The 22,688-nt window shown below is 46.2% G+C and overlaps 1 protein-coding gene across 1 annotated transcript; it reads right to left on the bottom strand.

The window, feature by feature from the left end:
• Positions 1 to 1,797: 1,797 nt before the first annotated feature.
• Positions 1,798 to 21,972, bottom strand: SEC11A (SEC11 homolog A, signal peptidase complex subunit). The gene is made up of 6 exons (XM_044981071.1): positions 21,844 to 21,972; positions 19,664 to 19,773; positions 11,500 to 11,649; positions 7,912 to 8,031; positions 2,434 to 2,491; positions 1,798 to 2,245 (listed from the first exon to the last, which is right to left on the bottom strand). The coding sequence occupies exons 1-6, from the start codon at positions 21,892 to 21,894 to the stop codon at positions 2,195 to 2,197; spliced, it is 540 nt and encodes a 179-aa protein (XP_044837006.1). The 5' UTR covers positions 21,895 to 21,972; the 3' UTR covers positions 1,798 to 2,194.
• Between the last annotated feature and the right edge of the window lie 716 nt (positions 21,973 to 22,688).

The following is a 22,688-nucleotide window of genomic DNA, read 5'->3' as shown; positions in this document are numbered from 1 at the left end:
TCAGGAACTGGTGAAGTTGACTTTCTGTGGTCTCTCTCAGATCAAAGGGAGGGCTGCTAAGGAGATTTGAAAGGCATCGATTTCTAGGGACACAGAGAAAACTGCAGAGAGATGTGGAAACTGTTTATAGCAGGAAGCTTGTGATTTGTGAGCAAGCTATGGAGAGACTTATTTGCAGCAGTATGAGGAACTCACACATCACAGCATGAGGGGGTGGTGCTGCTAAGCTCTCAGTAACTGCCTAGAGGTAGGTATGAGCCGTCTCACTAAACAAGCAGAAACAGAATTCTCTCATGAGTTAGATCAGTGGTTCTCAAACTGGGGCTGCTGCTTGTGTAGGGAAAGCCCCTGGCGGGCCGGGCCGGTATGTTTACTTGCTTGGCCCGCAGGTTCGGCTGATCACAGCTCCCACTGGCCGCAGTTCGTCACTACAGGCCAATGGGGGCTGCGGGAAGTGGCGCGGGACAAGGAATTTGCTGGCCGCTGCTTCCCGCAGCCCCCATTGGCCTGGAGCAGCAAACCACGGCCAGTGGGAGCCGTGATCGGCTGAATCTGCGGACCCGGCAGGAAACAAACCAGCCCAGCCCACCAGGGGCTTTCCCTACACAAGCAGGGGCCCCAGTTTGAGAACCACTGAGTTAGATCAAACATCCTGGTAGGGGTGAACTGCAAACCTGACTCACCCAATACAGATAGCAGGACAATAGGTAAATGCACAACCTACACCACGGTCTCAGGCAGCCCCCTGGGCTAAACCTGTGCAAGCAGAATCATTGCTCTGATGGGGACCAGCACAGAAAAAAACCCAGTTATTGCAGGAAGTAATAGGTGGTATCCCTTCCCCTCTTCCCCTACGTTAGCACTACCCCCCACTACCCTAACACTCATAAAGGGGTACTGTGCTGCCACCACCATCTTTGGGAGGAGCTATAAAACAGGGCTAGAGCAATTGTGATCACTGAAGATCCCACAGCACATTTCACAACTGTAGGGAAATTTACTTCTGTAGCCTGGACAAACCCCAGCCTGGGTAACTGCATCCTACCCACCCCTCAGCTATAACTGGGTATTTTCTTTCCATCTATAAAATGATGGGGTCTAAATTAGCTGTTACCACTCAAGAAAGAGATCTTGAAGTCATTGTGGATAGTTCCCCGAAAACAACCACTCAATGTGCAGCGGCAGTCAAAAAGGTGAACAGAATGTTGGGAATCATTAAGAAAGGAATAGATAAGACAGAAAACATATTGCCTCTATATAAATCCATGGTATGCCCACATATTGAATATTGCATGTAGATTTGGTCATCCCATCCCAAAAAAGATATATTGGAATTGGAAAAGGTTCAGAAAAGGGCAACAAAAATGATTACGGGTATGGAACAGCTGTCATATGAGGAGAGATGAATAAGACTGGGACTTTTCAGCTTGGAAAAGAGATGACTGTGCATTACTGAGCAGCCATCGTGGTCCTCCACAGTGGTGGTTCCATTGGAGTGGTGGATGAAGCAGCCCCTACCCACAGTCCAAGACATGCACGTTATTTTAACAGGATTTTAAGATATCCAAAGAAATGAACGGTTCACCCCATAAAAAGGAAGTTAAAGTGACAGCTGCTGTTTTACTGCAACATATAAACAAATGACAGTTTAATTCCTAAGACATTCTTTAAGAACCAGTACAACGCTAAATTCCTGGGCCTTTCCAATGAGGTCGTGGAAGAATTTGCATTCCAACCATTTTTAAAACAAGAACGTGGCAGGGATCGTTTTAGAGGATATGCAAAATATTTTATTCATGTTTTGAAAAAAAAGACCGTCCCCTCTATAGGTCACCATCCACACTGTCAAACTACAAACTGGAGGGGGTTACTCACAGCCAGGAGCAGCACCGATCTAGAGAACACTTGTGTAGGCACTTCAGAAATGAAGCTCAGCTTCAAAATACAAAACACAACATTTGGCTTAGACTTTTAATATAAAAACTCACCGATGTACAAAAAGGCTAAAATGTGACAAGCCATTGAAAATACTGAGATTAACATTCTTCCTTACACAGTAAAAAAACAAACCCAAACTGCTAAGAAGCATTGAAATGTACATTTTCCTTTCTCACCACACATCAGGCCATTCTCTACTCAAAACGCTTGGTTACAAAAACATGGCATCTTCGCTAGGAACTTCAGTGCAACTGGGCTACTCTCGATGGACCAGCACAAATAATCCCAGTAAAAAGAGGACGGCATACTGAAAAACAAAGCAGCAGGATCACCAATCAGAATGTGCATTCAGCTCTACAGACTAACAGTAACAAGAAACATGCTTAGAAGAGCCACCACTAAGTACAGTTTAGCTTGTGTGCATAGAAGCTTCCTCAGCAAACCAACAGGAAAATCATTTCTTAGTGTAATGTGACAAAAATAAGTATGTCATACCTTAAATTTGGGGTAATCGTTCATTAAAATAGTCACAATTCCAATGTAGGGGACAAATCTACAAGAGAGAAAAAAAAATCGCTTATTTCAGATAGTTTCCACTGAAGATTTCACAGGCTAGGTTGTGCCCTGGAATACGCACAAAGAAATTGCCAGACTGGATGACAGGAGCGCTCCATCAAGCACAGGATACTCTCTATGAACAGTTGCTTCAGAGGAAGATGCAAAGCCTCCCCTAGGGAAAGCTTCATCCTTAACCCTCTTTAGGTAATAGGCTGGTTAAGCTCTGAAGCAGTCAGGTTTCCTCCCTTCCCAAGTTCTTGGGTTTTGTTTTAAAGCCCTGGTATTATAACTTGGGGTATTCTTGTTGTCCATAAATCTCAACCTTTTTTTCAATCCTGTGAGCTCCTGGCCTCAGTGATATCTTGGGGCAATGAGTTTCTCCAGCTAATTATGCATTGCTAAAACAGAATTTTTCTTCAGTTTCAAGTTTGCAGCCTCTCAGTTTCACTGCATGTCCCCGTGTTCTTGTATCATGAGACAGGAAGATAAAGTTCCTGTTCTACCTACCTTCTCTACAGCATTCATCATTTTGTATAACTATCGTGCCCCTTCTTACTCTCTTATGCTAAGGTAAGCAACCACAATCTTTGCAGTCTCTTCATACAGGACTTTTTCCAATCTTCTAACCATTCTGGTTGGTTTCTGAAGCCCCTCTATTTCTGCTATCCCCTTTGTGATATAAATCAGTGGTTCACATTCTATAATAATTCTAACAAACCCTGGGACAGATTCTGCCACATCAAAAAAATCATTCCCCAGTAGAAAGGGTGCATAATTGTGTGCCACCGCTGCAACAGTTAGTTCAGCCTGCAAATCACCAGTTTCCATGTGTACCTCAGATAAAGGTGCAAGGACATTATAACCTCCCACCAATTCTAATTCTGCCATTTTCCTGGTAATAAATCCTTCTCATGGATCAGGTCCCTCTTGACCACAGAAATCTCTGCACCAGTATCCCTCCAACCTCGGATCACTTTGCAGTTAAGCTTAACAGCATGCATATGCTCACTGCTTGCTTGTGTAGAAGCAACCTTTACAAATCCTGTGTGGTAAGAAGCAGTAGCCTGGGATACCTCTGTGCTCTGAGAAGCAGCAACATCATGTGTTACCTGGTGTCTGTCCCCTTTCAGCCCAGGACAGTTATTCCTCAGGTGCCCAGTGGACTTACAATGATAGCACCTTCTGGGCTCCTTTGCTTGTACAGGAGACTTGGGATGAGAAACAGGGGAATGGGGAGATGAACACCCAGCCTCCTTTTTCCCAAGGGTAAAAAAGTGATTCTGCTTTCCACCAACCCTATACCCCCCTCTGCCAGTGGTTTATGTTTAACTGTGCCTTGTGATTGCTCATAAGAGTCTGCAAACCCAGCTAATTCCCACACTGCATCCACCTTTTTGTCCCACAAATACTATTTTACATCATCACTGCACATATTCAGGAACTGTTCCTGAGTAACCAAATCACACATTTCTTCAAAGCTTGAAATGCCTTCCCCCCCCCCCCCGCCCCACACTTGTCTAACAAATCACTTATTTCATTTACATAAGCCACATTCCTCAATCCAGATCCCCTCTTAAGACTCATGAATTTTACCCTGTAGGTTTCAGGTGTAATCTGGAACTGTTTCAAAACCAGTTCCTTAAATTTACCATAGTTTGAAGCATCAGCAACAGACATCTTACTGAATATGTCCAGAGCTCTCCCAGTCAATTTTGCAAAGTAGTCATTTTTTGATCCTCAGGAATCGCATGGAGAGTGCAGTCTCTCAAAGGTGATGAAATATTCAGCAATATCACTGGATTCATCATATTGCAGGCATAACTGTTCCCATTTGTGGATTTTTGGGGAAGTGGAGCCAGCTGCTGAAGAGTTTTGTCTCTTCCACTCCATTACAGCCAGTTCATGCTTCTGGGTCTCAATTTTGGCTTGTTTCTGGGCCTCAATTTCTTTGTCTTTTAACTCCAGGGCTAGATGCCTCTCTCTTTCCTTTTCCTCCTGTGCTTGCTGCCTCTCTTTTTTCTTTTATCTCCAGTTCTTTCAGTTGCAATAATCTCTGGTGCTCCCTCTCATTTTCTGCAACTTGCAGCCTAAAAAGCTCCAATTTTGCAATCGCTTCACTGCTTTCACTCATTTTCCTGTTTTTCTGTTCCTACTTCACTTTCCCGAAATAAGCAAACAGAAAATAACAAATCAGTAACCACTTTGTCTGTTCTCCAGCCAGCACACTTAAAACTCACTTAAAATCACTACCAGTGTCTCAAAGCAATCAGCTGTGCACATATCCTGTTAGACTACGCCACTGTGATGTGTTCGGTCACAGAGACCCTCCCTTGAGGCTGCCACCTGATTTACTGAGATTATCTCTGAGCCCATTTTCCCCAACAGCTTGGGACTCCAGAACCCTGCCTTGTTGAGCCAGACACTCTAGCCTGCTGCAACACAGACCCAAGTCTGTTCCGTGCCCCCAAAGCTGCAGACTTTAACTAAAAACTGCTCAGCAGGTCATTTGACTCCAGCACCCAGACACCCAGCTCCCAGTGGGATTCAAACCCCAAATAAATCTGTTTTACTCTGTATAAAGCTTATACAGGGTAAACTCATAAATTGTTCGCCTTCTATAACACTGATAGAGAGATATGCACAGCTGTTTGCCCCCCCAGGTATCAATTACTTACTCTGGGTCCATTAATAAACAAAAGTGATTTTATTAAGTATAAAAAGTAAGATTAAAGTGGTTTCAAGTAATAACAGACAGAACAAAGCAAGTCACCAAGCAAAATAAAGCAAAAACACGCAAGTCTAAGCCTAATACATTAAGAAACTGATTACAGGTAAAATCTCACCCTCAGAGATGTTCCAATAAGCTTCTTTCACAGACTAGATGCCTTCCTAGTCTGGGCCCAATCCTTTCCCCTGGTATGGTCCTTGTTAGTTTCAGCAGACATCTTAGGTGGAAAGCAGGGGTGTTCTAATGACTGGCGGCCCCCTTTGTTCTTTTCCCCCTTTTATAGCTTTGGCACAAGGTGTGAATCTTTTGTCTCTCTGGGTCCCAAAGAGGGGGTGGGTTCCCACCCCTCCTTCTAAATGGAAAAGTACCAGATTTAAGATGGATTCCAGTATCAGGTGACATGATCACATGTCCTGTGAGACCCCAGCTTCCATTCTTCCTGGGCTGGCCCACAGGTACACAGGAAGGTTTGTAAGTAAACAGAGCCATTTCAACCAATTGTCCTAGTCAATGGGAGCCATCAAGAATCTAAACCACCATTAATGGCCCACACTTTGCATAATTACAATAGGACCTGAGAGTTATACTTCACATTTCTAGCTTCAGATACAAGAATGATACATACAAATAGGAGGACTATATTCAGTAGGTTATAACCTTTGTTATGATACCTTACAAGAGACCTTTTGCATAAAGCATATTCCAGTTACATCATATTCACACTCATAAGCATATTTCCATAAAACATATGGAGTGCAACGTCGCACTACTATGAAGTGCGTCTAAGACACCTGAAAGTTTTGGGACAGATGGACTCTGCACAGATTTGACACCAGAAGTAGAGCCAGCGTTTAACATTTTGGGGTAGGCCTGTGAAATGAACTTTCCACCCCTATAGTCCACTGGGACACAAAAGACAGGCCTGAAGATTTTAGAGCTGTAGCAAGGAGACTCTTTGGGGGACACCCAAACTATAACTAGCTCTTCAGGTCACCATCTGGCTCCAGCTGTAGGAAAGTGGAGCCTAAGGCCTGTGCTGCGGGCTGTGCATACTTTAATATTTAGACTGGCTCTGTAAGGGACAATTGTCCAGATAAGGCAGAGATCTGGGGACAATGAACTCCAATCTCCCAGATGGTTGAGAGAACATTCAGATGAAGTTTAGCACTTACAGCTGGCCCTGGGACAGCCCGACACACCAGCTGCAGCTGGCACGGACCCCGGGGTGGCCCTGAAGCCAGGAGCATCGGCCATTGCTGGTGCAGCCCTGGAGCAGCAGCAGTCCCAAGGGCCACCCCAGAGGCCGTGGGAGCAGTGATTCCCAGGGGCCTCATACAAGCAGATGGTGGGAGGCAGTCAGCCCCCACCGCCAGAGCAGTGGCCAGCCGTCAGCCCCATAGCTCCCCCAGAGCAGCGGTACCCCAGGAGCTGCAAAGTTTTGGTCAGGGATATTTATAGTGAAAGCCATGGACAGGTCTCAGGCCATGAATTTTTGTTTCTTGCCCATGACTTTTACTAAAAATATCCATGACTAAATCTTAGCCTTAAATTATGCCTTCCAAAGTTCAGTCAGCCAATCATTTCTTTTAATCAAGCTAAAATGATTAATTTTATAAATCAATACAAACATTCTTCAATACACCAGTTCAACGTATGTTTTGCCTGAAAACAAAAAAAGCCTTTTTAGTATTTAGCATCAACAAATCATTAAGCTATTTGATCTTCAACTCCAGTCAAAAGAGTTTTTCTACTCCCCTTTGAAAATTTTCATCCAAGTGCTACCGATATTAACTTGGTGATTTTTTTTTTTTTTAAGTTAAGCTTGTGCCTTTACTTGATTCTTTATCGTAGGTAAAAGAAGCCTGAAAGCTTTCTATTGTAATTATCAAAAATAATGAGTTTATGGATCCCTAGTTTTCCTGGGAATGTCTTTGGGTTCTCAGGGATGTTTCTTGAGCTCTTGTGCCGTAACTGAAAGAAGCATTGAAACTTTGGCAGAGATGGCCTTTCTCACAACTGTTCATTAAGCATTAGAGTTAAATAGACATTAACTTTAAGCAGTCCGACTAAAAAATCTCCGCCATCTTCAGCTGCTGAACTTTCATTGTCTTAGCATTTGTGCCAAAACTGCACTAGATCCCAAGTCACCAGGCAGGCAAGACCTGAATTTTGAATGTAAAAAGCCTTTCCAGCCTTCTTTATCCATCATAAAGCAGTGAAAGGGTACACTCCCATTGCAGATCAGCTTTAATGGAGTTCTGGAAGGGGCTACGTGACAGCTCATCCACCTCCAAGACAGGAAATGAGCAGAAACCTGGAGGGCAGTTCACACATGGATACCTTTGGTCAAGGCAAGCCAAGAAGTGAACTTGCCTTTGTTACTCAATTCCACACATTACTTGCTGACACGCCACTTTAATCAAAAACCACAGAAATCCTAACAGGGAAGAGCTCAACAGAAGAAAGCATTTTCCAGCTCAAACTGGAGACAAGCACTGGTCACAGCCAGGGCTGATGAGACTGGGGGGAAGCCGGTACAAATTACTGGGGCGCGGCGGTCCAGAAGGGAGCCCAGGGTCCGGCTTCGTCGGCCCTGTTTAGCCGGTCTGCCCTTGCTGCAGGGCCCGAACCGGCTCTCGGCAGCCCTGGTCAGAATACACCCTCCTCTGCTGGATAGCTTCACTTACCCTCTTGCTCGCCCCACCACATCTTTCTTCTCCAGCCAGTGCTGCCCTTGTTTGTACAGCCCTCTGTCATCAACGGCATTATTGTCTCCCTTTGTCAAAAATTTGATGTCTCCATTTTGCCTTAAAAAGAAAAGAGACCACAGGTCACAGATGAGCCACTAACCGCTATTGCAAGCAAGTACAATGACTGCAGGGACTACGATATACAAACATTTCAAACACAAAGGTTTGTCAGAGGTCCCAGCCAAGTGGAACCCTCCCCCCTTCAAAGCCTTTTTTGAAGGGCAGATTAAATACTTAGAAACATTTAAAACACAAGAGAGAGAGCGCTCCTGGCTCTGCTAATTCCAACACATTGATATTCTTTCCTAAGAGTTTCTGGATGGCACTGATGGGATGTGGGATTGCTTCTCGCTCAATAATTTCTCTCCTGCTTCTGATCCTTTCTGCCTCCCTTTCGACCTGCAGTGGCTCCTGATATTTCCTTCCACCTTTCTAGAGCTCCCAAGTGATGCATATTTCCAAGTGGCAGTCCACAAAACGGTGCTACCAACTGGGCTCCGGCACATTCCAGTCACTTGTGAATGGTCCTTTGAAAGCATGTGCCAACTGGAGCTGCTCTTATGGCTTCGTTCAGCATGTCATGAGCGCCCCAATTTGCAGGCCTACCATCAAATCAACCACCTGCAGGAAAGCATGTGGAAGCTCTTCATTGTGTGCACTCCCTCTACTGCTCTTGGACCCACTGGTGCTCTGACACTGTCTGCAGCCAAGAAGAAGAAAGTCCAAGAGGAACGCAGCGCCAGCTGCATTTGAATAGCAGCAGGAGTGTCCTTAAAGTGTCCTAGGTAAGGGCAGCCTTGTCATAGGTACAGTACCTGAAGGCTGCCTCAGAGAGCTTATTGTTGCAATTCAGCAACAAGTGAGGATGTCAAAACAGGAGTGTACAGTGCAGGTCTGCTCTCAAAAATAATTATGCAACAGTGGCTGCTTCTTGCAGTGCAGATCTGAACCCTGGAGATACCAGCTATCAGAATAAGCAGCTGACCTGAGTGCTAAACATAAGTTGCCACGGCTTCTCACCCTTATTAGCCCTGCAGAGTCACCAAGCTCTGGGAGAGGGAATTGGATTCTAGCCTGTCTCACAAAGCAATAGAACTGTTAAGTAAACTCTGACAGCAGAATCTTTACCTCTGGAGGTAGAGAATGAATCCAGTTTAGTTCTTAGTCCAGAAGGACTTTGTAGGGTTGATGAGTAGAACACACTTTCCTTTGTAAACAAAGAGGATTTGATCTGGAGTCAGAGAAAGATAAGAATCTGTGCATTTTTGGTTTTCAATAGGCTACAGAGTCTCATACTGACAGCCCATTACTACACAATGGAAATTGTAAATCAGGAAGCTAGAGATTTTGGCCACTGGGTAGAGAACAGCTGGGACTTTTGGTATCTAGGAAGAAACAGGAGGCAGCTTAACTCTAGGGAAAATACTCAAACTCACTGCTGGTGACGGCAGAAATGTCAAAAATTAAATGGTTATCTTTAGGTTTCAGAGTTAACACCCATTGAAATGAATGTGGCAGGTCAGACCTCAGACCTATTGCTTCAAGCTGTCTGCTCTGCTTCACACTGCTCATGGCTTTAAAGGTTATCTTTACAAACACGAGGACTAGATTTTATTTCTAAATGTAACTTGAGATTCTGGGAACGGGAGAGGATTCCACAGAATGCAAAGCACAAGGCCTTGCCTATAGTCCATCCATGGCCATCTTAATGCTCAGCAGCAGCTGAACACATTCTTATCATTCTTTAAAAAATGTTTAGCTCTGAAGTGAAGCCAAGGATGGGAAGCTTGGGAAGGAAGAGGAAAGTTTAATAAAGAATCCACATCTCAGCCTCAGCATTCACTCTCTGCCACACCTGCACTGGTTGCATGCAGGAGGAGACTGGATGTCCAAGTGCAGTTCCACTCTGAGAAGAGACTAAAAATATCACAGAAGCAGCAAAGAATCCTGTGGCACCTTATAGACTAACAGACGTTTTGCAGCATGAGCTCATGCTGCAAAACGTCTGTTAGTCTATAAGGTGCCACAGGATTCTTTGCTGCTTCTACAGAACCAGACTAACACGGCTACCCCTCTGATACTTAAAAATATCACAGTGGGTTTCCTTTATTGATCAAGATTTGTGTATAAATAAATCAGTAGAAAAGAGACTGGTTCTATTAACGAGCAGATCTGGAACTCACCCTGAGAGGAGAGTTAAGTGGGGCTGCACAAGGAGAACAGCTAGCTGAAACTGAAGTCTGGCAAGACGGATCATGCTGGAGGGGAAGGAAGTACTTTGTAGAACTCATCATGACTAGCATCACCCCCACCACTGAGGCATCCTACCCTCCAGATGTCGAGATGATTCACAACTTTGGGGTTATTCTGCACTCTACTGTTTCTAGGTACCAACATAGCTGTAGCTATTAGAATTGCATTGAGGCTGAAGGTAGAAAGCCACCCTATCTATCAAAGGGATTTGGCCGCAGTAATCCTCACATATGTGACCTCCACACTCCATTACTACAATTCATTGCATCTAGGAATGACTCCATCAGTCCTGATAAAACTCCAGGTTATTCGGAATGCAGCAGCACCACCTACTGGGAGCCCATCACCTCTAGAAACCACTCTCTACCTTGGCTCTCCATGGAATATAGGATTTAATTTGAGAACTTATTCTCAAATCCCTCCACGGGACTGGCCCCAGTTACCTGAGGAACTGCCCCCTTGTGTGACCACCACCACCAGCCACTGGAAACATGGAAGAGGGAGTCTCTTGAACACAGGATGGTGTTTTCTTGGAAGCTGGCCCAGAACTGCAGAACTTGCTCAAGGAACAAATCAGAATGACCATCTCACCCACTTCAGAACAAAATGCAAGACTCATGCTGGCTCAAGGTTTACAGAGAAGGAATGATACACAGTCCAGGTAATCAGGCCTTCCTAAGGTAGATTTACCCTGTCCCAGAATGAGAACAAGAGAACTGGCGTATTAAAAACCAGCACGTTTTAGATTAACACATGACATATATCTAAAGGATCTCAAAACTTTAAATATATAGAAGTCACTTCACTCACCACTGAAATGCAATCACCTCTGGGGCAGAACAGAGCAGCTATATAACAGAGAATATGAACACTACCCTGCAGTATGGGACAGGAAGTGAACAGTACTGCATTCCAGTAATGTTGCAGAGGAAGTTAAGGGAGGCAGAATTGCCCATATTTGGGGGCTAATCCTGGAGTCCTGACCTCAACTTGTGAAAAATGGCAAGAGATCTTTAGCACAAGTAATCAGGACCTGACTGTAATTCATCTGCATGAAGACCCTTCCAGCAGCACGCTATTTCCTGGCACTCTGGTAGGACACCGGGTCAGTGTTGAGGTAAGAGCCTTCACAGCACTTCCTGCAGCACCCAGGCTTTCCTTGATGTCTCCCCATCCACTTACCAACCAGAATATTTTGTGAGATAAGCACAGCCCAAGGTGACACGGCTACAGACATTTGCAATACAATCACCACTCAGACGCTATACGTACTTTTCATGAATTTTCAGGACTCGATGAACTATTGGAATTTCCCTTCCTTCTATCCTAAAGACCACAATTTCTCCCACTCTGATGGGATCTTCAATTCGGTTGGTTAAAAACAGAAGATCTCCTCTGTGAAAAGCAGGTTCCATGCTGCCACTGAAAGACAAGGAAAATAGCAGTTATGAAACAAGGACATTTGAAAAACTAGAATCAGTGTTTGAAATCTATATGGTTTCAAGTAAACCCCAGAATGTCCTCCCTTAGGAAAGAGCCCCTTAGGAAAACAATCGAAATACTGAAATCACTGAGATGCTTGGCTATAGACAAAGTAATCCCATAGCTGTAAGACAACCAAGACAAATATATACAGAGGATAATTAAATTACATTCCCTCTCTTCCACCTGGCTTTCCTTTCTTTTTATTCTCTTGAGACTTTCTCCCTTCCTTTCCCTACAAAACATACAGCTTCACCCCGAAAAACCAAAATGTTAATATGAATCATTACAAATGTACACACACCATGTTAAGGTCATGTTTAAATCATTTTGGAAAAAAGGGAATGTTAATGATAAAGCAAGATGTGACCAATATACAATATGTTGCTTAACATAGTTAATCTGGTATGAAGATATGCACCTAGATATCAAGATAATGTAATTGTAATGTCTTATTGCTCATCACCCAAAATATCCATAAAGTCTACCCCCTCGCTCCCCCCTCAAAACTAAGAGTCCTCGAGGAAAATAGTTGAAGCCAAGACACTTCAGTTTCACCCACACTATGCTTTGATTTCCCACCACTGCACAGCCACTGGTGCAGCTCTACTAGAGATAAAGCACTGGCAGCCATCAGTGTTACCACCACCACGCCAACCAGGCAAGGCTCTCTGGTATCCAGACTTACTCGCAGTGGCAAAGAGGCTGGTGGCCACCAGCAACTTGTTTCCCCACCACTGCTAGAGCTGCACCAGGACTACTGCAATGGTGGGAAGTTTTAGGCCATGTCTATGCTACAGACTTCAGCTGACGCAAGCTTTGTCTGCATGCAGTCGCTGAAATTAGCATATCGCTTTGGTGTGGGCATACTTGGCTGCTTCCATTGACACTACACACATTCACCCAGAGAACTTGTGTGATGCAAAGTGCAGCGCACCACAACTATGCATTCAGTATGCCATCTGCTGCAATGCCTTTTGGGGAATTTTTGCAATGTGTTGTGGGAGAGTAATGACTCACCCAAGGATCTGCAGGAGCTAGAGGTCAAGTTTTCAGCATGCAACTTTCTCCATCCCATAATGTCATCCATATCCCACAATTTTCCCACCTTTTTAAAAAATCCCACTCTGACAGAAGCACAGAGCTCTGCACTGTTCTCACAAATGTTGAGAACACAAGACGCATGATTCTTCTGTACCTGCAGACCCACAGAAAGTACAGCGACAATGGTGGACATGAGGATTTCTTTGAGAACAGTTTGCTGATCAACATTGCAAAGAACAGTTCAAGGTTATTGGTGGCATTCATGGAGCAGCTGCAGATGGTGGAGAGCAGCTGTTGGGCCCCCAAAACGAGGACCAACTGGTGAGATCACATCTTAATGCAGCTATGGGACAATGAGCATTGGCTACAGAACTTTTGGGTATGCAAGGCCACATTCCTGGATCCGTGTGCTGAGCTCATCCCAGTGCTCCAGTGCATGAACAACAGAATGGGAGCTGCATTGACAATAGAGAAGCGAGTGGCAATCATGCTCTGGAAGTTTGCAATGTTGGATTGCTACTGGTCAGTGGGAAATCATTTTGGAGGTGGAAAATCTGGTGTGGGCTGTTGTGATGCAAGTGTGCAGGGCTATTAATAGTCTTCTGCTATGCAGGACTGTGACCCTCAGCACTGTGGATGGATTTGCAGCAACGGGATTCTGAACTGCATTGGGGCGGCATGCACATCCCTGTTTTGGTATCAGCTTGCCTTGCCCCCAGGTACATCAACAGAAAGGGCTACTTTTCTAGGATTATGCAAGTGCTGGTGGATCATCAGGGATGCTTCACAGATATCAATTTGGGCTGGTCAGAGAAGGTGCATGATTGCTCCCATCTTGATGAAAACAGGACTTTTGCAAAAACTGCAACCAAGGACATTCTCTCCTGACCACTGGATTACCATCTGGCACTACTGAAATGCCAACAGTGATTCTGAGTAACCCAGCCTATCCCTTGCTTCACTGGCTCACGTAGCCTTACACTGGGCAGGTGGACAGCACCAAGGAAAGATCCAACTACCATCTCAGCAGATGCAGAAAGACAACTGAAGGAACGCTGGTGGTGTTTACTCAACAGATTGGGATATTTTTCTCATGGAAAACCCGTGATTATAGCTGCCAGTTGTATTCTGCACAGTATCGGTCAAGCAAAGGAAGAAATGAAGCTTCCATCAGAGTGGAGGGCAGGCTGTCTGCTGACTCTGAAGAGTCCAACAATATGGAGCTATGCGACTGAGGGAGACTTTGAAAATTCACTTTAGTCATCAGTAACAGGAGTGTTTTGTGTGGCAGTGTTCTCTGGGCCTGGAGCTTTGGGTGCTGCAAAGAATTGCATAGTGCTTGCTGTATTTATAACTATGACTGTTCATTTTAGTGAAGCTTTGAGTTCTGTGGTGCTTGGTTTGCATTTACAAGTATTGGTTGCTTTGACTACCACTACGTATTCTGCATTTGTGAACTAAGATAATTTGGTTCTCCAAAAAAAAACTTTGAATGGGAATAAATAGTGCAGAAAATCAATGTGCAAAAACAACCCACAGGCAACGTTATACAGATTTTTAACATAACTTAATGGGGTGAAAATTTAAAATTAGAAACTAAGTAAACACACGTCCACTTGAGTGCACAAAGGTAGTTCATTGTGGGCCCACATACACCAGTCATTGTTCTTGCAGGTCAGTATGTGAGGCTGTGGTCTTCCCTGTTGTTTCCCAGAGTGGAGTGGTAGGCATAGGCAGTGGTAGGCACGTGCCCTCATGATGTCATGGGTATGTTGCAGGGTGTAGGGAGCAGCAACAATCATGGAGTTCTCCAAGGACTGCAAAGGGTGGAGGGTCCAGGAATTATGGACCAGTAGCTTTTGTGTTTGCTACCTGAGAAGACCCATAATGTCCTGGAGTATTTTCCCGCTCCTTGTCTTGCTGGGATTCTTGGGCCTTCCTACTGTCCCCTGTCCTTTTCCACACTGTCATTCATATTGGCCCTCCAAGCCTTTTGTTCCTGGTCTGATGCAACACTGGCTTGTAGGATTTCACTGGACATGTCCTCTATAGTCCTCTTCTTTCACCTCGTCCCCAGGGTCAGGCATTCTGTGGGTGTGGATAGGACACCCTTCAAGGCTGCCATGACAGAAGCTACTGATAAAAAACAGATGTGACATCAGATTTACAGACATCCATTATTCACATAAGCCCTTAAGAAATGCTTATTAACATTTCAGCTTTGGATCACCTTGGTACAGCACCACTCTCTGGCCCCAGCCACAGTAAATATTATCACCAGGTTTGGGGAGAAGAATCTTCTGTTGTATGAAGATATAGAAGTTCATTCCCTATTCCATGGGTATGAGTATAGGGCAGGGGTTCTCAAACTTCATTGCACCGCAACCCCCTTCTGACAACAAAAATTACTACATTGACCCCAGGAGGGGGGGACTGAAGCCTGAGCCCCACCAGGCCCCACTGCCTTGGGTAGGGCAAACTTAAAGCCACTGCCTCAGGCAGGGGGCCAAAGCCCAAGGTCTTCAGCCCCAGGTTGGGGAGGGAGTGTGTGTGTGGCTGTAACCTGAGCCCCACCACCCATGGCTGAAGACTTTCGGCTTTGGCTTCAGCCCCAGGCAGTGAGGCTTGGGCTTCAGCCCCAGGCCCCAGCAAGTCTAACACCAGCCCTGGAGAACCCATTAAAACAGGGTCCCGACCCACAGTTTGAGAACCGCTGGCATAGGCAATGGCACTGAACACTGGCATTATTTTCCACATACAGTGGTAATTTTTGGTGATCTCCTGAGGCTCACAAAGGCACAGAGAACACAACTGCTAACGGCATCCTAAAAGCACACTGGCCTATACTCTGCTAGCCTGTTTACTACAATGTACCAGCCAAACTTATCGCAGAGCAGCGTGGGAAAGTATCCTACTTTGGAGGAAGGAATAAAGCACCATTCCTAGAAACCTTTTGGAGAAGACTGCAGAGTATCTCCATGGAAGTTCCATTGAAATCTTTCTGGAGGACAAAAGGGACATCCCTATGCACATAAAGCATGCTGCACGGCCCACCCACTGTCTAACCCACCAGTAGAATGAAAGACAGATGACAACGCTACCTCTTCTTGTATGAAAAGTTGTTCCTTTTGTCTGTCTTGTTAACTTGGGAATGGGCCAGGAAACATCCTTGCATTTAAACATTGCATGGAAAGGTATGCACACACTTATCTGAGGTCCTTTTCCCTTCATCAGGCTCATCCACACTTGCTGGGCAGTACTGTGGCAGAGTCTCAAGCAGGTCCTGCAGCATGGCCAGAGTCCCTGGCTGTACGTTGTCCATCCGTGGCTGTACGTCCTCACAGTTGTGGGCTGTCTCAGACTCCTCCAATGTATCTGCAATGGTGTGCGGGGTGCTGGTGGGGTCTCTGCCAGGTATGGCATGCAGTTTTTGAAGAAGTGGCAGATCAACAGCATAACACCTGGTCCATTGTTGCGCTCCCTGGTTGTGGTATCCCAGGCAAAATTCCTTAACTTTCACACAGCACTGCTGCTGATTCCAGTCATACCCTTTCCCTGCATCCCCCATGCAAGCTGCTTTAGATGTCCACGTTTCTAAGGCCTGTCCATAGCTGTGCTTGCACAGCCTCTTCTCCCCACAGGCCTGTGAGATCCAATACCTCCTATTCACACCAGGCAGGAGCACATCTAGTACTTCTCTGTGTGCATGAAGCAGACACGGTTAGTTGGGCAGCTGCACACAAGGGTGAGCTGCTAGGTGTGCTTGCCAAGGTGGGCAATCAGGAAAAAGGATTTCAAAAATATGCAGGGGGTTTTAAGGAGGTGGTGACTCTGGTCTCTGTTAGCCCTGCCCAGTGGAGTTTAAGTTTGTGGCCACAGCGGTCATTGTCACAGAGAATAGGGCATTCTGGGACATCTGCTGGAGGACTGTTAGGGTTAACACAGGTCATGCAGCATCTACACTTGCAGTGTTGACCTCAGAGGTGGTTTTACTGCGTCAGTAAACAGGGCGCTAACGTCGACCAGAAATTTTTTTTTGTAGTAGATATGTGCACAAATAGGTCAATGCAAGGTAATTTACGTCAACCTAACTTGTAGCGCAGACCAGGCCTTAAGGTCAGTGTAGGCACATCCTGTCTAGCACTTATGCTCAAAATAGAAGGGCTCTCAAGTTCTCAGATAGACTGTGCTAGAGGTCGGTTCTTGTGATTCAGCATGTTTCCTCAAACAGTCTCATTGCAGGCACTCCTACTAAATTTTTTTCTTGTAAATGGCAGAATATTACAGCATCCCTGACCTTTTTAATTGCAAATAAAGTCACTATAAAAGGAAATGTACTTCAAGCACTGCATGTATTCCCATTGTGCCTGGAGATACTAGGCAAAGGTTGCTTGTCAGAAGATAACATCATTTCACTGAAAAGGGAAAGTGACTTTATGGCCTCCCATCTTACTCAACGGGAAGTGGGTGAAATGCCTCTCATCAGCACACTGAGGAATCAGCAGTAAGAGACTGAAAACAAACTTCTAAGTGACATGATGATAAACACTGACAAGCTGCACATCCAATGTCCCCAGAGAACTGGACCTGTGAAGTTAGTACAGGTACATACTGGGGAAGCCAGTACCCGCAATAGGTACAGTAGAACCTCAGTTACGAACACCTCGGGAATGGAGGCTGTTCATAACTCTGAAATGTTCATAACTTTGGTTACATCATGGTTGTTCTTTCTGAAATTTACAACTTAACACTGACTTAATACAGCTTTGAAACGACGATACAGAAGAAAAATGCTGCTTTTAACCATCTTAATTTAAATGAAACAAGCACAGAAACAATTTCTTTACCTTGTCAAATTTTTAAATTTTCCCTTTAATTTTTTAGTAGTTTGTAACATAGTACTGTGCTGTATTTGTTTGTTTTGTCTCTGCTGCCATCTGATTGTGTACTTCCGATTTCAAATGAGGTGTGGGGTTGACTAGTCAGTTCATAACTCTAGGGTTCATAACTCTGAGGTTCTACTTTATAGCCACTGCCCCAGGAATTTCAGCAACAGGAAGCTATTTCAAGTTACAACTTGCGGACACTAGCCCCACTCATTTCCTATTGCATTTCTTAGCTCACACAGAGTCAAGATGCCATGTGAAAGAATTTCCCATGGAGTCATATGCATAGAGTTCAGCCAGATCTACTGAAGTGAGAAGGAAAATTTGCTTGCAGTCTTACAGCTAGCTCATCGGATGGCCAGCAAATAGAACTTTGGGTGTGAAACAGAGCGGTCAGCACACCCCAGCCTTGTTACAAGAGAGCAACACAGCACATTCAATCGCAAGCCAAGACACTAAACAATTCTGTTCACATTTGTTATACTAATAGCAATCGTAAGTTTCCCTGCTGAGTGTCTCCATCTCTACATTGACTTCCTCATGATTTCAATTTCACTGCCATTAAAAGCTCTTCGCTTACTTTAAATATACATGTAGCAGCAAGATGGAAAACAATGAAGACAGGGGAAAAAAATGCATTTATATTTTCTGTTGTATTCCACAATTTAGTTTCAGTTCAAGTTGCTATCCTTTTGAGAAGCTACTCTTTACAACATAAATAGATGCATCGCTTTACTGGTAACCCAATCTTGCAGAGAATCAATAGGACACTGCCCCCCGCCCCTTACCTCTGACCTCCCTCCTTCATCATTTCTGCATGCTCACTTCTATGCAATCCCTTAGACCTGGAATGTCTGCACTGAACCCATCCATAAGGCCACTACACTGTCTTCCTTCCACGGCCCACAAAGTCACAAGACCTCCTTGTCATCCACCAGATAAGGCTAAGGAAGCTCAACAGTGGTGGTGGGTGATCTGCAACTCTGGGGCCTGCTTCTGGTCCCTTGTTGTACCACATCTCTGGGCGGCATCCACTAGCTTCTTGGACTCATCTGAGGAGCAGTGGGCACTGACTTGGGTTCGCTGCTTGGTGTCCCCCCTTGGGTACCTTGTTTTGGCCCTATGACCTTTCACTTTTGTCCCTATTTTCTTACGTGTTGCCAGGCTTTGGGTCTCTCCCCTTGGTTGAAAGGATGGGCTTTTATTGTCTGTCCCAGTACCCATGACAGGTACACTCTTCCAGCAAGTCCCTCTCCAAGATCTACTTCTACCTGATGCCCACATGAAGTTAATACCTACAGCTACACTGAGGGGCAGTTTGAATTTTTATATATAAATATTCACTTTGCTTGTCTCCCTCCCTCTCCCCACCCCCACTGTTCTTCTGAGTCAAACTAGATTGTAAGATCTTTGAGGCAGAGACTGTGTCTTCTGACATGGCCCAGCTCGTGGTGAGTGTTAGCATCTGAAGCCCATCTCGGGTGTTTATAAAAAAAAATGCTCCCCATAGGATTCTAACAGCCTTGAGCTTCCTGAGTCACATGCTTTACCACACAGTGTGGGAAGTGTCACCTGAGCTCTGCATTTCCTGGGTTGACAAGGTCTGTGGGGTTTTATTCCTTATTACGCTACCTTCTTGCAAAAAGGCAACCTGAACTTCTCACTCCCTTGTTTTTGAATTTGAACTCTGATGTTATGCAGGGGCATGAGGAAAACAGCAGGGTAGCCCAACAGCAAGCTTAAAGCCACATGAGCAATTTTCTGTGCATGAAGAACAAGAACTAGACTAAAAGGAAGTCTGGCTAAAAAGCATACAGGAGATGCTGGACATTCAAATAATATATGAATGAATGCTTCCCAGCCAAGCCATCTTTAAGCCAGTGTTGCTGAAATGCTATAGAGGCTGAATCATTTGTGTTCTTTCCCTGAACAGAAACATTCCGCCTCCCATCCTCTAAGCCAGATCTACATTATGCCTCGATAGCTGCATCTCATGAGAAGTCTGAAAGTCAAACAATTTTTACCTGAGTACCACTACAATGGGACTTTCACTTCCTGTAACCACCATTAGCCCCTTCCAGATCATTAAAGCTGAGGAGACAATCATCCCAAAGTTCAGCACCTGATAATACAGCTGCAATAAGAAAAAGACACTAGGTTAAGGAAGCACAGGCGTGGATATGGAATAACCTTACAGGTGGCGACGTGGAGAACGAGGAAAACAGATTTCCAACAAGTGAGTGACTATGAGGCGCTGCCTTTGCAAGCAGCCTAGGTCTCAAGCAGGGGAGGATTTACCATGAAACATACCATGCCCTGGCATGGAGCCCCCCAACGACAGGGAGCCCCTGGGCTGGGCACTTGGGCAGCCTGCTCTGCGGGGCTGGACTGCAGGGGCAGAAGCTGTGGGGGGCAGGAGAAGAGGGAGAGAGGCTCACCCACAGACTCAGGGAAGCAGGCGGGAGTTGTGGATGGCAGTAAGCACTGCAAATGGGGGCCGAAGGATGCAGGAGCAGCACAGGGTGGCCGCGGAGCTGGCTACAGAGAAGCAGTGCTTTGAAGGGGAAACTGCCGCTTCTCTCCGGCTGCATGGCTGCCCCCTGCTCCTCCTGAGTCCTCCGGCCCGCGTTCGTGCCACTTGCCACTGCCTGGCGAGTGGCAGCTGAGCACAGCCCACTGGGGGAGTGAGAGAATGGGTGATCTTTCAGCTCTGCTTCCCCACCAGCCAGGAATGCTGACAAAGCACAAAAGTGGGGGGTGGGGGGAATTTGCACCCTTTCAAACTGCAGTAAATGACTTCCTTCCGAATTTGTGGGCAAGAAAGCAATGAGAATCTGAGTCCAACTCGGTGCCACTCAGGGCTCGTCATGGGTCAGTACAGCTGCATGCGGCCTGTTACTCAGAGATAAATGCACAATCATAAGCTAGCCTCAGACGGTAAGCTCTTTTGGCACAAGGATGTAGGCTTAATATATTTTTGTGAAGTGCCATGTTCTGTATGAAGAACAGGAGTACTTGTGGCACCTTAGAGACTAACAAATTTGATCATAAGCTTTTGTGGGCTTAAATAAATTTGTTAGTCTCCAAGGTGCCACAAGTACTCCTGTTCTTTTTGCGGATACAGACTAACACGGCTGCTACTCTGAAACATGTTCTGTATGATACTTTATAACTAATGAACATGAACTATATGATGCATATATACCACTTTTAAGCAAACATATAGAGATTTAGGTAATTGGAGCATTAAAATCTTGAGCTAAAAGGTTCTGATCTGGAATTTCCCAAAGCATGGCATGGAGTCAGTTGAGATTATGTTTTCTTCTGTTTTGGTCCTTCAGTTGTGGTGTGGTCTTTTGTGCTCTGCTAAATAGCTGCTGTGTTCTACCACAGAGGTAGCTACCTTTCAGCAGTGGCGGAAGTGATTTCTATAGACTCTTTATCCACCTCATAAGAATATTCAGACAATTGATTTAGTTAATCTTAGTTTAAAGCACTTTTTGATCCTCAAAGGATAAATATTTTGAAAAAACTTCCCCTTGGAGTCTGGCATGATCAGAAGGACAGTCAGTTTATAGTTAACCTTAAAGTTCTGAAGAAAAAAAAGAGTGAAAAACAAGGGGTGGGAGAGATAAGAGAGAATGTTCCTTTTCTTGGCTGGGTCCCATGGGGGGGGGGGGGAAGAGGGGAAATGAAGCTGAGCACAGGGCCCCACTAACTCTAAATCCGCCACTGGTCTGAAGCCCAGGAACAGATGCTCCTGCACTGATAGGCCACACGATAGGCAAGGGGTCAGACCTAGGGGGCAGTGCACTGCAGCGAAATTCAGAAAACCCGTGCGACCCCCAGGACCACTGCCAACCTCCTCAGGCCGGGGACTAGCGTCGGGGGCTCCAAGGCCAGTCACAGGGGGGCATCACCAGCCACAGGAGCCAAAGCCCGTCCCCAGGCCCCTCACCCGGCTCCGCTCCGCTCCGCGGGCGGGCGGAACGGGGCGCCGGCCCTTGCTCCCCCACAGACGCCTGGGTGCCCGGGGGCCATGCTGGGCAGCTCCACGGCCTGCGGCAACAGGCCGCCCCAGCCCAGGCCAAAGCTCCCCGCGGCCCCCCCGGGTCCGGGCCTGCAGGGCAGGGGCCAGGGAGCAGAGCAACGGCCGGTGCCTGACCGGAAACCGCCAGCGCCCCCGGGCGCTCCGAGGCCTCACCTGCCGCTTGTTCATACGCCGCACATCGTCCAGAAAGTCCAGGGAGAGCATCGCGCGAGCCGCCAGCGCCGGCCGCCAGCGCGCCACTTCCGCTTCCGGGCCGCAGCGCCACTTCCGGCAGCGCCTGCCCCAGGCCCCGCCCACAAAGTACTTCACCGCCCCTCCCCCAACATCACCCCGGCTCCACCCTCCAGCCCCACCCACTTCCCTTCATTGCTCCCTGACCTCACCTGCCTTCACCCCCAACCCTGCCCACACCCCTTCATTGCTCCCCAACCCCACCCACATCTTCATCACCCTCTGACCCCACCCTACCTCACCTGCCTTCATCCCCATGACCCCACCCTCCAGCCCCACCCACATACCTTCATTGCCCCCTGACCTCATCTGACCCCACATGCCTTCATCCCCTGACCACATCACTTCCTTGCCCCAACACCACCCTCCAGCCCCACCCACACCCCTTCTATGGCAGTTTTATGGTTTATAGTGTGAACTAGTGCAGACCAGATAGAACAGGTGCCTTTAGCAATCACTTTTCTAAAAATCTTCAGTCATAATGTAGGGAACCCAACATCAAAGGAAGAAACCATAAGCTTCTGGGATGAGAAAGCAAGTACTAAAGCAGCAGATCTCAAATGCAGTTGGGATCCCAAAGTGGGTCACAACTCTGTTTTAATGGGGTCACCATGGCTGGCTTAGACTTGCTGGGGCCCAGGGTCAAAATCCATGCCCCACCACCCAGGGCCAAAGACCAAGGGCTTCAGCCCTGGATAGCATGGCTCAGGGTACAGGGCCCCTGTCTGGGGCTGAAGCCCTTGGGCTTCAGCTTTGACCCCACCCAG

The sequence above is a fragment of the Mauremys mutica genome, chromosome 11 (assembly GCF_020497125.1).
Source record: "Mauremys mutica isolate MM-2020 ecotype Southern chromosome 11, ASM2049712v1, whole genome shotgun sequence".
NCBI lineage: Eukaryota > Metazoa > Chordata > Testudines > Geoemydidae > Mauremys > Mauremys mutica.
The sequence above is the reverse complement of the archived record's forward strand: the minus strand, read 5'-3'. Positions and strand labels throughout refer to the sequence as shown.